We start from the raw sequence: 19,627 nt of genomic DNA, 5'->3' as shown, positions 1-19,627 counted from the left end.
CGGGTGGCAAATGCCAAAAAGTGGTCTGATGAAGAGTGCACGTTGTTGTTGCAGTGTGTCCTCACAGGAAAGGCACAAGCGGCTTATGCTTCTTTGACTGTAGCAGACAGTAAGATCTATGAGACAGTTAAAACTATAGTGTTGCGTGCATATGAGTTGGTCCCCGAAGCATATCGGCAACATTTTAGAAATTGGGGAAAAAAGGGAGCACCAGACTCATGTTGATTTAGTCCGTGATCTGGTGGTACAGTTTACTCAATGGTGTTTTGCGTCAGATGTTGGAACTTTTCAAGAACTGTCGGATTTAGTAATACTAGAGCAAATAAAAACCATGTGCCATATAGTATTGCTACTTACTTAAACAAACGAAAAGTTAAAACTGCAAGAAGCAGCAATGTTGGCTGATGAATTTAGTCTAATTCATAAACGTATGTGGTAACATTGACTGTGTATTTCATAATCCATATGTCTATAATTAGAAAAACCATATGCAAAACACTGGTGTGCCCTAAGGGGGATACTAGCGTGACAGAAACTGTTTGAGCCCATATGAAACCCCCGCTGTTGTTGAAACTGTATTTAGACAGCCATTCCAAACCCCCACTCAAGCAAATGTGGTCAACCACTAGAAACAAAGGAACTGAAAAGTCACACTTAGCGCCTAACAGATTACAGACAGAGAGAAACAGAGGTCTGATTACAGACCTAAACTACTTTTGAGATGAACCAAAAGGTACATGGAAAATAATTCATAAACAAGATCAAACTAACTAAACCATATCAATTTAAAAGGTAACTGATTCATTAGATTTGAATACCATTTAGAAATGTCGAACTAATTATGAAGATAATAGTGTCATTTCACTCTTGTTGTAAACCATATAAGCTTTAAATCATAGTTGTAATACAAAGTGTCAGTCTGGTAAATAAGGGTTGGTGCTGGCTCTGGTGGACTATTTGGTATTAACCTAGAAGCAATGACTGTACTGGGTTAATGCTAGATAGTCCATAGATTCATTACACAAACCATGTATACATTGGTCCGTCTACGTCTGTTTTTAATTCATGTTCAATGATTATATATTTGTTGGACAGACAGAGTTGACGTCAGGTTCTAATTTGAAAATAATGGACAGTAATACCTTCCGTCACCTTTCTATCTGTTCATTGACGGACGGATCAATGTAGGGCATTGATCACATACTGCGTAAACATGCTGTTGCTGGTCTGGACTGGTCCTCTGAGCTCCTCTCCAGTCGAGCTTTCGCTGCTGCAGGGTTTAATCCGAAATATTGCCAAATCCTCCACTATCGTTGTGTAATGTGTCGTGTCTCTCTAGAGCAGGGGTCAGCAACCTTTTTGACATGGAGTGCCTGTTTGAAATATAGTTGTAACTAGTGTGCCTCAACAATATTCAATGCATCGTAATTTTTTTTCTCATAATCAGGTATTTGTAATGATAATTTTTACATTATTACCATCATTATCATTATTGTTATTGTTATTATTAACAATATTATTATGATGGTTGTATCAACCCCAAATCTGAATCTGGGGGGGGGGGATGCAATGCAGACAAACAGCTGCATACAGACCATTTCACTCACATTTGCCCATTCATTTTTGGACACATCACACACCATCGGTGTGTGTACTGTACGTGTGCTGTCATAGCTCCACCTACAGGCCTAATGGAGAACACCAGGAGAACACCAGGATGTGAATGGAGGGTGAATGTGAGGTATATCGTGTAAATAAAATTTGATTGATCGCAAGACTACACTGTAAAAAAATAAATAATAATAAGTTACCACAACTTAAAAATATTGAGCTCAGTTACTGTGCATTAAGGTTTTCAGTTTTCAATCCATAATAAGTTAACAGAAAAATAAGTACACAACCACATTATTTCAACCTAATAAAACTATGTTTTTTGTTATTGTTTTAAGAACACAAGTTGACTTGGTAATACTCACATTTTGAGTAAAAAAAAGGCTTTTAACATGTGCAATGTTCAATGAAATAGAAAAATAAATAATGCAATTTGTTGATTAATCCCACTGGTCACAATGGTCACCGTAATAATGTTTTTGTTATAAGGCTCTGCAAATGTTACTGAATGATGTAGCAATGTATTTCCAGCTAAATTGAAATAATAAACAAATAAATGGTCTCAATTAAATATGTGGTAGTAAAAAGAACCTGTTGGAGGATTTCAACAAGATAAATGCGACAACAGTGCAAAATATTTCACTATAATATTTCAAAGCAAAAAAAAAAAAGAGAAAAGAAGTATATTTTTTTTTAAATGCTGCCCCCTGTGCCTATGAAAATGCCCCCGCGTGCTTATGCAGGCACGCGTGCTTAGGGTTGCCTACCCCTGCTCTAGAGCCTCCTTTCTCTCCTTCACGTGACGTTAAAACTACTCTAAGTGAAAGTGAAACCTAAAAATAGCTGCTGTCCGCACAGACACGTTCAGTATAATGTCTGATTTACACGCTTGATAACACATTTAGTATTTACAAATTTTTAGTTTTTTATTTGAATGTGGGCACTGATGTGCGGAAATTAATTAAAAGAAAATGTTTAGAGCATATACTGGTGGAAGTAATGTACTCTGTGAATGCTTGAACACCAAGTAACACCGGTAAGCCACTGTATGTTCAATAGTACTGTGACGACCCTCCCCCACACTGTGTTGTCTTCCTCTGCTCTGGCTGGCAGAGCAGAGCTGGGGAAGGCTCGTCAGCTAATTGGGGCACACCTGGGCCGGGGTGTCCCAGGCGCGTGTATGCTTTTACCATTGCGTTCGTGTTTCCGGGTTCCCGTTTTGCACTCTGATTGGCCACTGACCTATGCTATTACGCCCCCCTTTACGCTCTCGCCTGAGACGCGCTGTGAAGCACCAGCGGGGCGAGGCGGTGGTTTCTCCCCGGCTCCGTGCGCCTTGCTGCCGCCGGCTTGTCTCACATGACTCTGTCCAGCTCCAGCAGCAGCGGCCGTCTTCCGCCTGCGGTATCCTCCCAGAGGCGGCTTGTTCTTATTATTATCCCCTATTGTTCAGGTCGACATGGTCGCACAAACACATTTCAATCACTGAGCTGTCTGTCTGTTGTTGTGTGTCTTCTTAGGTTCGGCTACTGTACATGGAGATGAGACCCCCCGCCTCTCTCTCCATAATAGACGCAACCAGGCGTGCATTCTCGTGGGAAAACCCGAAACAACATTTAATAAAGATGAGTGTTATTTGTGTTTCCCCATCTACCGTCAACATAAAACCATCCACCACCCGTTGGAGGAGTAGTGGGGGAGAAGAAGAGGAATATTTTTAAATAGCAAGAATTATCGACTGGCAACTCTATGCTCGTCAGACCTGCAGCTGCTGTTACTGTATGGAGAGAGAGGCGGGGGGTCTCATCTCCATGTACAGTAGCCGAACCTAAGAAGACACACAACAACAGACAGACAGCTCAGTGATTGAAACCTACATGTTTGTGCGACCATGTCGACCTGAACAATGGGGGATAAGAACGAGCCGCCTCGGGGGCTTGGAGGGAGGATACCGCAGGTGGAAGACGGCCGCTGCTGCTGGAGCTGGACCGAGTCATGTGAGACAAGCCGGCGGCAGCAAGGCGCACGGAGCCGGGGAGAAACCACTGCCCCGCCCCTCTGGTGCTTCACAGCGCGTCTCAGGCGAGAGCGTAAAGGGGGGCGTAATAGCATAGGTCAGTGGCCAATCAGAGTGCAAAACGGGAACCCGGAAACACGAACGCAATGGTAAAAGCATACATGTGTCCCAGGCAGGATATCAAAGAGCGGCTGCCTCTGGTTCTCTGGCGAACTCCCCACTTTGTTTTGGTTCTTTGTTTGTCTGGTTGTTGTTTGGTTATTTGGTTCTTTGGTTGTTAAATTTTGGTTCATTTGTTTTGGTTGCTTTTATTTGCTTTTACACCTACACATTCATGCTCCACATACACTCATCCACACACTGCTGACACACTGATACTCATATATATTGGCTGCTCCTTTAAATTACTTATAATAAATTCTGTGTTATTTCTTAAATTGTGCCTGTGTCTCCCTATTCTTGTTGTGAGCTTGCTTGAGCCAGTTCGTAACAAGTGGGGGCTCGTTAAAAAAGAATAAATCCGGTATTATAAAAGAAAAACGATTTGGACCCTAGAATTGTTTGTAAGACTTTATTTTTTTTCCAGCATGTTCATATTTTTCACTCCCTACATTAGGCCCTAAGTGGGAGTGATCTAGGGTGGACTGGTTGCCAGTGTGGTGAGTAACCTGGAAACTATTTGTTTGCTGAAATTAATTGAATATGTCTTGGATTTGGGGAGATTCAGGTGCAAATTGGACATTTTTAATGTTAAATTGGTTATTTTCTTCAGATTGACCTTAGTTTTGCAGTTTTGTTTGCAGTTTTGTGATGGCTGGGAGTGTGGTGAACCCTCTCCTCTATGGACATGCAGCACGTGGTGAGTATGACTTTTTGAGTGCTATTTAATCTGTTTAAAAGTGGTAGTGAGTACCCCTGGTTAGTTAGGCGCCGAGTGGGCCAGCTGTACTGTATCAGTACTTCCAACAGTCCACAAATTTATAATTTTTCCTTTTGTTTTTGTTTTGAGGTAATCCTGGGTGGAGACTTCGGTCTCTGTCGAGGGTAGGCTTCCCGACCTTTGTTGTGGTTGTGGTGTTCAGCCTTTAAAGTGGCCTTGAGCCTGTCACGTTTCAAAGAAGATGGTTAGGTTTAGAGTAGTGATATTGGTAGGGAACCAGGGTTGCTCAAAATACAAATATCATTGTATATGGTTAGGGATTGGCACTCGGAAAGTCTTGCTCACCATGTTTTCTGTTTGTTTTCTAAATAAGTAGTAGTTAGTGCTTTAAATATGGCTTCCATGTGAAAGACTTTATACACGCTCCTTCAATGGAGTTATTGAATCAGTGTACAAAGGAACACCTGCAAAAAATTGCTGAGCACTTTTCAATTGAGCTGACTGACAAACGTTTGAAGGAAGATGTGAAAGTATTGTTGAGAGACACATTGGTGGAAAGGGAAGTTTTGTTTGATATAGATAAACCTGTCATTTCACCTACAGTGACCCCTGAAGCTTTGACCTTTGAACAACAAAAATAGTTGTTAATTCTTAAATTGGAACATGAGGAAAGAACAATGGAACATGAGGAAAAGATGGAAAGAAGTCAAATTCTTAGTATGGAACATGAAATAATTAAAATCCAAACACAATTAGAGATGGAAAACATTAAGTTAAAGCAAATAATTGAGGGAAGAATGTCCTCCGGGGTCACTGGTCAGCAGGAAAATACATTTAATGTGGGATCTAACCGGCAACTGCTTCCCCAGTTCACAGAAAAGGATCCAGACCTTTTTTTTTCTTTGTTTGAGCGGGTGGCAAATGCCAAAAAGTGGTCTGATGAAGAGTGCACGTTGTTGTTGCAGTGTGTCCTCACAGGAAAGGCACAAGCGGCTTATGCTTCTTTGACTGTAGCAGACAGTAAGATCTATGAGACAGTTAAAACTATAGTGTTGCGTGCATATGAGTTGGTCCCCGAAGCATATCGGCAACATTTTAGAAATTGGGGAAAAAAGGGAGCACCAGACTCATGTTGATTTTGTCCGTGATCTGGTGGTACAGTTTACTCAATGGTGTTTTGCGTCAGATGTTGGAACTTTTCAAGAACTGTCGGATTTAGTAATACTAGAGCAAATAAAAACCATGTGCCATATAGTATTGCTACTTACTTAAATAAACGAAAAGTTAAAACTGCAAGAAGCAGCAATGTTGGCTGATGAATTTAGTCTAATTCATAAACGTATGTGGTAACATTGACTGTGTATTTCATAATCCATATGTCTATAATTAGAAAAACCATATGCAAAACACTGGTGTGCCCTAAGGGGGATACTAGCATGACAGAAACTGTTTGAGCCCATATGAAACCCCCGCTGTTGTTGAAACTGTATTTAGACAGCCATTCCAAACCCCCACTCAAGCAAATGTGGTCAACCACTAGAAACAAAGGAACTGAAAAGTCACACTTAGCGCCTAACAGATTACAGACAGAGAGAAACAGAGGTCTGATTACAGACCTAAACTACTTTTGAGATGAACCAAAAGGTACATGGAAAATAATTCATAAACAAGATCAAACTAACTAAACCATATCAATTTAAAAGGTAACTGATTCATTAGATTTGAATACCATTTAGAAATGTCGAACTAATTATGAAGATAATAGTGTCATTTCACTCTTGTTGTAAACCATATAAGCTTTAAATCATAGTTGTAATACAAAGTGTCAGTCTGGTAAATAAGGGTTGGTGCTGGCTCTGGTGGACTATTTGGTATTAACCTAGAAGCAATGACTGTACTGGGTTAATGCTAGATAGTCCATAGATTCATTACACAAACCATGTATATGGGGAAATCAAATAATATAAAGGGAATGTTAAAATGTCTGATTCATCCCAGAGTGGAGAAAAGGGGCCTTCCTCCTTATCAAGCAAAGGATGGGGCCACCAGCAGACCTCCCCGCTGTTGATACTGGAAGAAGACACCCCGAGGAGAGACAGGGGGGTGGGACGCCCCCCCCAGAAGATCATCTGATTGGGGACCCAAGGAACAGAGAAGACTCCATATATAGAATCAACAAATCTAATTGGACCAAACGTATTATTAGACTGTTATTATTGGTGGAAATCAGAGTATTTAACAGAGAGCGCAGTGTTTAAGAAGGAGGCCAGACAGATGCACCCATCCCCAGGGGGTCTTTCTGGTCTCCACCACTTCCACAGACTGCCCTCTTGCTGCGACGTGAGCAAACTGTATGGAGTAATCACTGTTTGTGATATATAGAGTAAGATGCCTATCTTAGACCAGGTTTAACCATGTGGTGGCAAAAGTAAGGTAGTCTATTCCATTGATAAACATGACTAATTTTATGTGCAGACTTGTTTTGATGTGAGAGCCACCGTGAATGGGCTATGATTATGTATACCTCATCAATCCTGTTGTACAATCATGTCTTATGAAAAATGATGAATAATCCCTGTATGTAACTGATGCATTTTCACCTTTGGGCCTCTGGGCAATAAATACATGAGTTTGAATTAAGAACTCTGTGGTCTTGACTGCACGTTTATTCCTTGCTGGCTATATTTGAAGTCAGATGAGGAGACCATTCTATCACTCTGTCCTTCTTCCCTCTAGTTAGCAACCTGTATGCACTGTAAATAACCCAATGTATTGACTTAAGATACGACAAAGTGGTGCTTCGTGACCCGTTCTGCGCTGCCCCCCAAAAAGGTGTGCAGTGGGGTTTTGTGTGGCCAGCTGCTCAGCGCCGCACGGCCCCTGCACATTGGGGGCATGCAGAATAAAGCCGGGGTTGGTACGTTCATTACAAGGGGTTTACAGTGCAGAGTTTGCTGTCTGGATGGGGCAACGAGGGATGAATGGAAAGTTGGTCGTGTAGCCACGAGTGGGGCCCAGGGTGAATATGGTTTTTACATGCAGGGATGGTGGAGCGGTGATTAGTTAAACTGTCCAAAGATAAAGGGGGCGCGCTTGTTGTCCAGTAAATATGCAGTGATGAGCTGTAATGGATGTGTGATTGTTCAGAGGCAGGAGGCCGCTTTTGGCCCGCTTGCTTGGGGTTTAGGGCAGTAACTACGGGCAGCGTGTTTAAAGGCCAAGCCTAGGTTAGCGGGGGGATAGAACTTTTTTATTTTGTTGTTGTTGTTTAAAAGTGGCGGCCGACAATTAGTTATTAGTCATATTTAGGGACAGGCTAGGGCTGATGTTAGGAGGCGCTGAGGATATATGGTGTGACAGAGTGTCACGGTTAGGGGGTTGCGTCGGATTGAGCAGACCTAAGATGAGGGAAAGTACGGCGAATTTGTATGATTGACTGGTGAACGTAATAGCTGAGGTGATCCAAGCACATAATGTAGGGACAGATAATTACTTGAGAGGGGAGTAAGTGAGGCGAGGAGCGGTAGAACGTAGATAAGAGGGGACTCTGGGGAAAGAATTGGGCTATTTTGATTCGTTTAGTTCTAGTGCTAGTTATGCGGGAATTTGGACCGAGAGGCCAACTAGGACGGCGAGATGATTAGCTTGAAGAATGTTGTCAGGGTCTGGAAGTTTTGATAGTCACAAAAAGGCAGGAAGACTGGGACTGTGAGGTACTATGAACAGTAATGGTACATGCAGAGTAGTCAAAATCTTAGAGAAAAGATTAGGGTTAGATAATGGGTATGATGAGTGTGTGAAAGTGGGATACAATACCCTGCTAGTGGGTCTCAATTCATAGCTTGCCGCTATGAGACTGTGTATGCCGCGGTGGTTTAGGAGAAATATGGGGTTTTGGCTTGTGAACACCAGAGGATGTTCGGAGAATACATTTGGAATACTGGTTTGTTCTATAACTTCAGGGCGGACGACGGTCGGTCATGGGGAAGGACGGTCAGTATGCATTTTAGAAAGTCGGCATACCCAGGGTATTGTATGTTATAAGTGTTGCGCCATGTGTAATCGATGCCTCGTACGGGCGGGCGGTTGGTTTGTTTGTATAAATATATTTGTATAAATGTATGTGATCATAGCAAGCTTGGCCGGTTTGTTATGTTGTTAAACGTGGATCAGAACGGTATACGAGTCTGTGGCGAATCATATTGGAAGTTGGGGCTAGCTAGGGTTAGCTGTGGAGGTAGCCACGGTAATCTATGGACGTTACGGCGGCGATGTTAAAGATTTGACGGAAGGTGGTCTGAGGTATGGGTGTCGAGAAGCGAGTCGAGTGGTACGCTGATGTAATTGTGGCCGTATTAATGTTTATATTTAATGCAGTGATAATTGTGTACGGTGTTGTTGTGGAAACGGATGTCGCCGGTTGATGACGTGGTTGTGTTGAGAACATCCTGGCACTGTGGGGCCAGGCGGAGAATGGGTAGAAGCAGTGGTTTATGATTTGTTTTGGACTGTGGTACGGCACTTGTTATCATAGGATGTTTTAATTTCTTTTAATAGAGTTTGTTGTTTGAACATGTGTAAGTTGTTTAGAGTTAGATTAGTACTGAGCGGACTGAATGAATCTCGAACGCGTGTGGAACATCACATAACGCGCAGATCTTGGAGAGTGTTGAACCAGGCTGGCTAGGCTATTAGCTTGCATGCGGCTGTTCTGTGAAATTGCGGGCAGCATGTATGTGTGGCAGAGTTTTGGAAGTAACGGTTAGGAAGTGTTAGAGTGTGCGGTGGATGTTGTTGCATTGTATTAGGACGAAACGGAGTGTTTTGTGATAATAGTTGTACTTTGTCGCGGTACACATCGTTTGCTCTGTGTGCACCATTTGCTATACTGCGCATGCGTGTTGGTACGGGAGGTATTCTGGGGTCGCGAGGCGATGTTCCATTCACTCGTTCAGGGGAAAATGGTGAGTTATATTTTTGCTTTGTGTTATATATGTATTCTGGAAGTGGGTCCGTTTGTGTTTGTGTTTACTACAGGTTGTTTTGCTACAAGTTTTGTGTAAACAAGGGGAAGAGATGTAACATGTATGATGATTAGATTATGGGGTTTATACTGCAGACAATGCAGTGAGTGTATCAGTAGAGAATGGATACATTGCCTGTAATAAGTTAGAATTCACAAGTTAGCTACTATGGGTAAATGTATAATTTAATAATGGGAACAATATATATCACATATCACATGTGTACAGAGTATCATACAGGGGCAGATCTGGCTTAAACAATTGAGGCTTGGCACATTTTAAACCACTTCTGGGAATGTTGTTTTGTTTTTTGAATGAGTGGCCTTTGATGAAATGTTTGTTTATAATATGACTTGAAAGATGTGTTACATTGTAATTTTGAAATCTGTTTAGGTTGTGCAAATGATTAGTATAGATAAGTGATGTTGTGTTTATGCATGTTTAGATTGTTAAATCTTTAATACACTGTTGATTTGCATAGGCTAATGTTTTATATTGGAATTTGATACAAGCCCAGTCATAAAGGAGGATAATTTAGTGACGGGGGACTTGTTTATATGTTTTTTAAATGATTAAATGACACGGTCTACAATAATTGGATGTATGATTTTATGACTGTGGGATTGCTTTCATTCCATAGTTCTCTGTGCTTAGGATAAATGATACTGTCTGTGACTAGAATGGCAGGCAACTGTATGTTAATTTTAACGCTGGGGAGGGGGTTAGCCTTCTCCCTAGAAGTGTAGGAATGTGTGATTAAATTCAACCGTGAAGGGCGGCTTCACGGCTTGCCTCTCGGGGGTGGATTGTGTGTAATTAACCCTCTGTTTACAGGATGCTCAAGGGGGTTTAGGCTAGGGGAGTCAGTATGTATAGGTCACGGGAAGCAGGGGGGATGGTAAACCTGTTGTTTATGGTCACGGTTACACTCAGAAAAGGGACCTAGTCTATCTTTACAACAGGAAGACAGATCAGAGGTGAAGATTGGGAGGACAGTTGGTGAAAGATAACAGTAGATGTATTTTTACAACAGGGGACATAGAAGGTGACAGGAAGGTGAGGCAGGAGGGGGCTAATTCAGGATACAGAGAGAGTGGGTGAGCAAAGTAATTAGAATAGGAGACAGTTTCAGATGCAGTTATGACGTTGAAATGGCTAACTATTTGATTGAAGGAATAGCCTGAGGTTATCGCGGTTCTAGTAGGCCGGGGTGACTTCAGGTTGAGAAGGGGTACTAGACCTTTCGTAGGAATGAGAGTAGGAATACAGTAAGGAGACTGTAGTGCAGAGATTGAGTGTAGATTGTGTTTAGCCTGAAGTTGAGAGCAGGAAAGGAAGGTGTTGAATGCCGATGGGTTGTCTCTTATCTAACTCAGATCACCTACTCGAGATATAACCCTGTGGCTGCCCGATATCCCCCAGCGAGGTGCTAAACTCGCTAAGTTCTCGGGTCAATTACTATTTCTATCAAGCTTACTTCATAGTCACTAGTTAGTTATATCCAGTTGATATGAAATATAAGCATAGAAGAGTTGTTAACCTCTTCTTTTTTGTAATAAACCGAATGTATGTCTGGGAGAACTCTTATTGCCTATAATAACAATAATATTATTATTATCATTATCATCATTATTATCATCATTTTAGGAAAGGCCTGTAATGCTAATCATTTGAAAGCCTGATGATATTACTTCACCGTCATCGCCAATATCCTCATTTGTGAGGAAAGGCCTGTAATACTACTCATTTGAAAGCCTGATGATATTACTTCACCGTCACCGCCACTATCCTCATTTGTGAGGAAAGGCCTGTAATGCTACTCATTTGAAAGCCTGATGATATTACTTTGCCTACAACAATAGTAATTATATTAGCACAATAACACTTAATAATCGTTTGCAAGTCCCAGTACCCCTTATCAATTCGACAGATCCATCAATCCGTGGTACCGATCGTCCGGCCCTGCAGTGGCCAGACTCTCAGTTTCCCATAAATCTGATGGAGCCCGTCGAACACAGAGATACCGGCGCCCGCAAACAACAAACAGTGCCATATATATATATATATATATATATATATATATATATATATATATATATATATATATATATATATATATATATATATATAATATCCTCTATATAACTTTAGCTGAAAAGCAGTAACCAGCAATTGATTCAATCTGCATGGCTTCCAGAATATAGCTATACCGTTACCTCAGACGAGAGCAGGGCGAGGCCAGCGTCGTGACACATTGCGATAGAAAGCAGTCCACGAATTCAATAGGTATTATAACAAAGTTATTTTAATTAGAAAAAGCAAGTTACAAAAGAGACTGCATTGGAAATGTCCAATTCAGTTAAAAGAAGTATAAAACAAAACATCTCTTCTCTAGCATAGCATAGCCTCTAAAAACAAACCTTTGTCCTAGGGACTCCACTTTGAAAAATAGACAGATTCGGTTCCAATACATCGCTCTGACGCTAAGAATGGTGTCGATGTGATTTATCAAGAAATATCTACAGCATGAATTTTGGGTCTCAATGAATCCAAAATGACAATGTGGTTAGAAGTGGTGGAGAGAATAAAAGCTAGCATATAAAGGTAGTGTCTGGTAGGAACAAGTTATAATGGATGGATTATCCAATGGGGGGTCCGGGAGGGGGGAGTACGAGCTAGAGCATACAGTATCAAGTTTCTTTAATAGTTGTCATACAGAAATACAGAATACTTTTATACAAAATGCTTCTTACTGTTACGCTCCAGAGACTGTGCAAGACAAGATAAGTATGAAATAAAATAACATAGTATAGCATGTAAATTAGAAGTAAAAAAAAATTAGGTCACAGTGTTCAGTATAGACATATGTACAATATTCGATGCAGAATAGACGTAACTGAGTTACCACATAATATACAATACTGTGCAGTGTACTAATACAATACTATATAGTGCAAGGCAGAAATGGGATGAGGTGCAATTTAGGTACAATTTACAGTGGGTGTACGAGTTGTAGTGCAAATCCTTTTATCAATAAATATAAAGTGTGTTTGTGTGGTTTAAGTGAGTGTGTGCGTGTGGGTGTGTGTGCTGTGTGCATTTGATGGTTGTTGCATAGTGTTTATTGTTCGTTTAGAAGCCTGATGGCCTGGGGATAGAAGATTGTTCTGAGTCTTTCTGTGCTCGCCTTAAGACTCCGGTATCGCTTGCCTGACCGCAGCAGTTCAAAGAGGCAGTTGTTCGGGTGGCTCGAGTCCTTAATAATTCTCTTAGCCTTCCCCCTGCACCGCTTGTTGTAAATGTTCTGGAGGGTGGGAAGCCCCCCTCCAATTGTGCGTTCGGCTGAACGTGTCACTCTTTGTAGTCTGCTATGGTCTTGTGCAGTGCTATTCCCAAACCAGGAGGTGATGTTGCCAGTCAGGATGCTCTCTATTGTACATGAGTAGAAGTTCCTAAGGATCTTCTGACTGACTTGGAACTTCCTTAGGCGCCTGAGGAAGTAGAGGCGTTGTCGTGACTTCTTCACAACACTGTCAATGTGTGTGGTCCATGTCAAGTCCTCTGATATGTGGGCTCCGAGGTACTTGAAACTGTTCACTCTCTCAACCGGTGCCCCGTCGATGCTGAGGGGGCTGTAGTCCTTGACCCCCGACCTCCTGAAGTCCACAATCAGCTCTTTTGTTTTGCTGACGTTCAGGGAGAGGCAGTTCTCCTGACACCACTGTGACAGATTCTCTACCTCTTCCAGGTAGGCCCTCTCATCGTTGGCAGAGATCAGGCCCACCACTACTGTGTCATCAGCAAATTTGATGATTGTGTTGTTGTTCCGCTGTGCCACGCAGTCATGTGTGTACAGGGAGTAGAGGAGGGGGCTCAGAACACAGCCCTGGGGGGCCCCTATGTTGAGCGTGATGGATAGTTGCCTGCTCTTACCACCTGGGGTCTGCCCGTCAGGAAGTCCAGGACCCACTGGCAGAGGTCATAGTTCAAGCCCAGGTCCCTGAGCTTGGCTATGAGTTTGGAGGGGACTATGGTATTGAATGCTGAGCTGTGTGTAGGGTACTAGATAACAGGTATTAGGGGTATATCCTGTATAAGACATTTAACTAAATGGTGATTTCATTGGATATGTACTGTTAATTAATGCTTGTATATCTTATCGTGTGTTGTCATGTTTGTTTATATGTTTGTTTAAAAAATTATAACAAAATAAAATACAAAGAATGGTGTCTGAAGTCAAAAAATGAAAAATCTGCTTGGGATCCAGCAAGCTGGCCTTTTTATACACAGGTCCGTAGCGTCATATAGTAGGCACAGTAAAACACTCCTCCTTCCAACTTGTATCTTTGTCATTGGCTCCTGTCTACTCCACCAGCCAATCAACACACAATTCAGCAAGGATGAACTCTCCTCCCCTTCTAGTTGTTACAGATTTGTGGGAAAGTAATAGATTCCTTGTGGCTGTGGAAAAGCCCCTATTACGTCATGTTTGCAATGATCTAAATTCTACAGAAAGCATATATAGCATATATATACATGTACTATTCAATACTCATATACTTAAACACTGATTGACATGCCCAAACATCATATATGTATTTTGTAGTTTGAAGTGTATAATAGTTCTCTGCCTCATAACTGTAAGGCAGTGATTCTCTCCTCTGCTCCTCTGCTTCTGTCAAGGTCAGCGCTCTGTGACCACATTCCTGGCTTCACAGCACAGAGGCCTCTTCTTCCTTCCATTCTGACTGTGCATATTCCATTAACTGTAGTATCGTTTATAGTGTATATAGTTATGCAGGTTATATAAGAATACAAAAAGACATCCGTCATATCAGAGGCCTATTCCATTCTCCAGGATTACACAAGATATTGTAGTTTGCACAAGTTACTGTTTTGGAGTCTATAGTTTATAGTTCTTACAGTTTGGGGGAAGTGGGAGGAAGAATACACAGACATTCTTCATAATCACTGACGCTTAAGTCATCTCTTACCATATGCTTAGATTTAAAACAGATATATACAATAAACATATGCTTAATCCTTTACATCCTACAAGTGACAGAGAGAACAGGATGCTTGTGGCACTTCAACACCGCCTCTGTCATCCTGGTCGGTTACTTTCCACTGTCTTAATAGCGTCTGTACGGGGGGACGAGATGGCAATTGCGGGGTCACGTGGCTGTGACTCTCCACACCCCCTCTGTCATCTTGGTTCCCTGGTACCCTGGTAGCCGGCGGGAAGACTTGCATCAGTTGTTCCCTGGCTGGATGGCCCGACAGGATAGGGGCCACATCGTCGCTTGGTAGCCGGCGGGAAGACTTGCATCTGTTGTTCCCGGCCAATGCACCCAGTTGTTGTTGTCTGAAGAACACAATGTCATAGTTCTTATGGTCACCCCCTCTGACCTCTTGGATCTCTCCCGTAGTTTGAGGTAGGTCGAATTGTCACTTCTCGGGCGACCCCACGGGTCCCCGAGAATTGTAGCAGCAGTCCTCTATTGAAGTGTGGTTGGCCTGGTCGTGTGACCCTGTCCGTAGGCCACGCAGGACATCACAGATACAGTCCACAGAGGACTCATTTCTTTTCTATCTTTCAGGCCCATTCTGGGCTCTCGTCGCCCTGTATCTTGGGTCCAGGCCGATGTCTCCCTGTCTCCATGTCACAGGATATGCGGGCATAATATCCCCTGTTTCATCGCCTGCCCATTCTCCTTCACCTTCGTCGGAGACGTCCTCCAATCCTGAGCTCCAGGAGAGCTTTCAGAGAAGGCCCCTTGCTGATAGGTCTCAGTTTGGCCGGCTTAGCTCTCTTGTTCCGAGGTCTAGGAGGTTCGTCCCTTGGGTACCGAACTCTCTCCCTAGATCTTGACCTAGATGAGGATCTTGAGGATGCTCTGGAGCTTGACCTATCCCGGTCTTCCTCCATTTCTGAGTTCTGATCTGGATCAGTATACTCCTGTTTGCTACTTGCTGCATCGTCCACCGACTCCGGAAGACAGCCCCCCCCCCGTCTAAAAATGCTCCTGGCCTGAGATAGGGCAGGTTCTGATCCTTCAGGTCCGAACTGTACTGTCGGTCTCCTTGGTGTGGATGATCTCCCTCTCTCCGTTGTTCGGGAGGAGTTCTGGGAATTGGACCTTTCCTTCCTGGGGACGGTTCCCGACCCCTTAGGGTTCGGAGGGGGAGTGAGAAGTACTGATGCAGGCTCATCGTCCTCGTCTTCCTCACCCTCCCCTGCTTTATCCAAGGCCAGGGTTATTGCCTCATGGTCCTTAGGTTCCACCATGAGACAGATCTCCTTGTGCTCTGTACTCCTTATGCTTGAGATCGCGCTGATCACTGCTTCCCCCAACCATATGCCTCTTTGGCCATATCCTCGAGACCTGCCCCACATTAGGTTTATGGCTAGTTGGTAGGGCATGTCCTTGGTACCATGGCCAGCATAGATTTCTCTTCTTTGCGGTAGTTCCTTCACCAGTTTGTCCCAGTTCTTTTGTGAGGACTGTACCTCCTTGTATCGGTATTGGCTTAGTGTCACATGGACAATTTTCTCCGTGTGAAACACATCATAATCACACTCAGTTATTACTGCCTTGCCTGGTTTCAGGGGCTCTTTGGTCCTTATTTCCATTACCTGTTTCCTCAGGTTCTGGTAGTAAGAGCCTCCTGCCGTTACCATGCTTGTTTTCCATCTACCATAGTTCGTCGATGACGGTCCAGTGAAGGTGAGAATTGACCATGGTGCATCAGAGTTGTCGGTCCAGACTGGGTAGTTAGTGACTGTTATGTCTGGTGTTAGCTCTGGCTAGTTAGCCTGATGTTAGCTCTGGCTAGTTAGCCTGCTGTAGACTCGGGCTATGTAGCCTCTTGTAGACTCAGGCTATGTAGCCTCTTGTAGACTCGGCTCCTGCCGATAACACCAGCCTGTATGATTACGCTGGTTCCACTTCCGTCACAGTAGCAGGACTTTTGCTCCTGCTAGCTTCTGGCTCGTTAGCCTGCTGTTCTTATCTGTTAGCAATGGTTCGTTAGCCTGCTATTAGCTCCTGTTAGCAATGGCTAGTTAGCCTGCTATTAGCTCCTGTTAGCAATGGCTCGTTAGCCTGCTGTTGGCATCTGTTAGCAATGGCTCGTTAACCTGCTATTAGCTCCTGTTAGCAATGGCTAGTTATCCTGCTATTAGCTCCTGTTAGCAATGGCTAGTTATCCTGCTATTAGCTCCTGTTAGCAATGGCTAGTTAGCCTGCTATAGACTCGTAGAGTTTTCTACTTAAGTTTTGACTCTAAGTAAGCATTATGTTACTTCAAGTTTAAGTGACTTTACGGCTCCCTAGGCCTTTGACTTTAAGGCTCCCTAGGTCTCCTAGTCGCAAGTCGTTTTCTACTTAACTTTTGACTAAGTAAGCATTATGTTACTTCAAGTTCAAGTGGCTTTAAGGCTCCCTAGGCCTTGGACTTTAAGGCTCCCTAGGCCTGCTAGTCGCAAGTAGTTTTCAGTTTTGACTCCAAGTAAGCATTATGTTACTTCAAGTTCAAGTGACTATAAGGCTCCCTAGGCCTGCTAAACTCTAAGTAAGCATTATGTTACTTCAAGTTTAAGTGACTTTAAGGCTCCCTAGCATTATTTTACTCCAGAGGCACCTGACAGCAGTCACTTCGGTTCATATTATTTCGGCTGTTGATACCTATTCAATTAGTATAAAGCCCAACTCATGGATGTTCTAAGCCCCAGAACCTCCGATCAGTTTTGACAGACCTATAAACCAGTGACTTGGCCGCCTAAGCACCACAGCGTCCTGTATGCTGAAGCTTCCAAGTCCCCACAAATCTGATAGGCCCGTCGGATACAGAGACCCTGATGCTCGCTCTGTCCCCCCGCATCAAGGTGCTAAGCTTGATGAGAGTTTGCAGAGTCTCAATTTTTATCCATAGGCGCTGGTGAGTGTACATCTCATGCAGCTGATATGGTTGGTACGGGTGTAACCTACCAAATAGTTACTGTCAGGAAATCCCCTTTGCCTTGAATGAAATAGATTACAAATTCTTTCATCCTCTTTACTCTGGTTTAGAGAAAAGACAGACATCTTTACATAGTATACTTAAAATGTATACAAAATGAATGTAGTATTCTATGTCATGTTTCTTCCTAAATGACAATAACACTTTATATTATTCCTCTCGACAGATGAGCTGAATGTCAAGTGCAGTTTGCACTTGCTCGAGTGTCATGTGTCAGGGCCCCAGAAGGTAAGGATACTATTGATGTTTTTCCTTCCGCTCTTTGAATTCCTCCCTTGTTGCCCTCATCTCTGCTTGCTGCTCTGGGGTTAGTTTCTCCCCCATGTTTTCCCCTGGATCTGGACCGGGGGTCTTTAGTTCTATTTCCATCATTTGGGCCATTGAGGCCCTGTCGGGGATCTCCAGTCCTTGCTCCTTAAGTGAAGCTTCAGTCTTGACCGCACTTTCACACTGCATAAACAGTGTCTCAGGAGGTAGAGCGGTCGTCTGGCAATCAGAAGGTTCCCGCTTCAATTCCAGCTCGTCCCAGGTAGTGTGTCGAAGTGTCCTTGAGCAAGACACATAACCCCTGACTGCTCCCGTTAAGCAAGTTGGCACCTCGCATGGCTGTTTCCACAATCTGTGTTTTTTAAGCTCTTCTATTTCTCCTGAAGCTCATGTAACACTGGTCACAGTAGTAAGGTTTCTCTCCTGTGTGTATCATGTGGTGTCGGTTAAGTTCTCTCTTCCTTTTGAAGCTCTTTCCACACTGGTCACAGCAGTAAGGTTTCTCTCCTGTGTGTATCATGTGATGTATTTTAAGCTCTTCCTTCACCTTGAAGGTCTGCCCACACTGGTCACAGCAGTAAGGTTTCTCTCCTGTTCCAGGTTTAGGGAGTTGCACTAGCATCTGCTGTGCTAGCATCTTCTGTGCTAGCATCTCTTGTGCTAGCTTCTCTTGAGCTAGCGTCGGTTGCACTAGCATCTGCTGTGCTAGCATCTCTTGTGCTAGCTTCTCTTGAGCTAGCATCTCCTGTGCTAGCTTCTCTTGTGCTAGCATTTCCTGTGCTAGCTTCTCTTGAGCTAGCTTCTTCTGTACTAGCTTCTCTTGCACTAGCATCTGCTGTGCTAGCGTCTTTTGTGCTAGCATCTCTTGTGCTAGCTTCTTGCACTCTGATATCTTCTCACGTGCAGATGTGATGCTTTTTTCTATGTCAGTGTATAGTTTCTCATAGTTCTCCATTTCCCGAAGATTCATGTCATGAACCAGTAAAGTCTTCCCCATTGAGTGTTCACATTGAGACAGCATGCCCAGCAACTTCTGGTTCTGTGTAAATGCTTCCTCCGGGGTGCCAGGCGTGTTGCACCATTTTGTAAAGCTCTTCAGGAGCACATTGATGCGCCGGTCGTCTCCAGCTCCGTCTCCGTCAATAAGAAGACGTTTCCGAATGATTTCATCATCTGTTACAGCTCCCATGTCCGCAGCAACTAGCGAGCTGCTGGCTAGTTAGCCTTCAATTAGCTCTGGCTAGGGAGCCTCCAATTAGCTCTGGCTTGGTAGCCGGCTGTTAGCTTCTGTTAGCTCTGGCTTGGTAGCCGACTGTTAGCTCCTGTTAGCTTCTGTTAGCTCTGGCTTGGTAGCCTCCTGTTAGCTTCTGTTAGCTCTGGCTTGGTAGCCTCCTGTTAGCTTCTGTTAGCTCTGGCCTGGTAGCCAGTTGTGAGCTAGTTAGCTCTTGGCTAGTTAGCCATCAATTAGCTCTGGCTTGTTAGCCTGTTGTGAGCTATTGTTAGCTCTGGCTTGTTAGCCTGTTGTGAGCTCTTGTTAGCTCTGGCTTGTTAGCCTGTTGTGAGCTAGTTAGCTCTTGGCTAGTTAGCCATCAATTAGCTCTGGCTTGTTAGCCTGTTGTGAGCTAGTTAGCTCTTGGCTAGTTAGCCATCAATTAGCTCTGGCTTGTTAGCCTGTTGTGAGCTAGTTAGCTCTTGGCTAGTTAGCCCCTGTCTGGCTAGGGCCAGTTCACTTCCAGTTAGCACTGGCTGGGTAGACGGCGGTTATCATCCGTTAGCACTGGCTAGTTAGCCGGCGGTTACCATCCG

General features: G+C 43.4%; 1 protein-coding gene across 1 annotated transcript in view; it reads right to left on the bottom strand.

Annotated features, from left to right (window-relative positions):
- LOC311226112 (uncharacterized protein) overlaps positions 1–19,010 on the bottom strand; it is a gene marked incomplete at both ends in the record, with an annotated part of 43,065 nt that extends 24,055 nt beyond the window's left edge. The window contains one exon of the mRNA XM_084311487.1: positions 18,830–19,010. Coding sequence (XP_084167613.1) covers positions 18,830–19,010 — 181 coding nt within the window. The remainder of the gene's footprint in view (positions 1–18,829) is intronic.
- Between the last annotated feature and the right edge of the window lie 617 nt (positions 19,011–19,627).

This window comes from Notolepis coatsorum (genome assembly GCF_963971535.1).
Source record: "Notolepis coatsorum genome assembly, chromosome: 3".
NCBI lineage: Eukaryota > Metazoa > Chordata > Actinopteri > Aulopiformes > Paralepididae > Notolepis > Notolepis coatsorum.
This window is presented reverse-complemented; position numbering and strand designations above follow the sequence as displayed.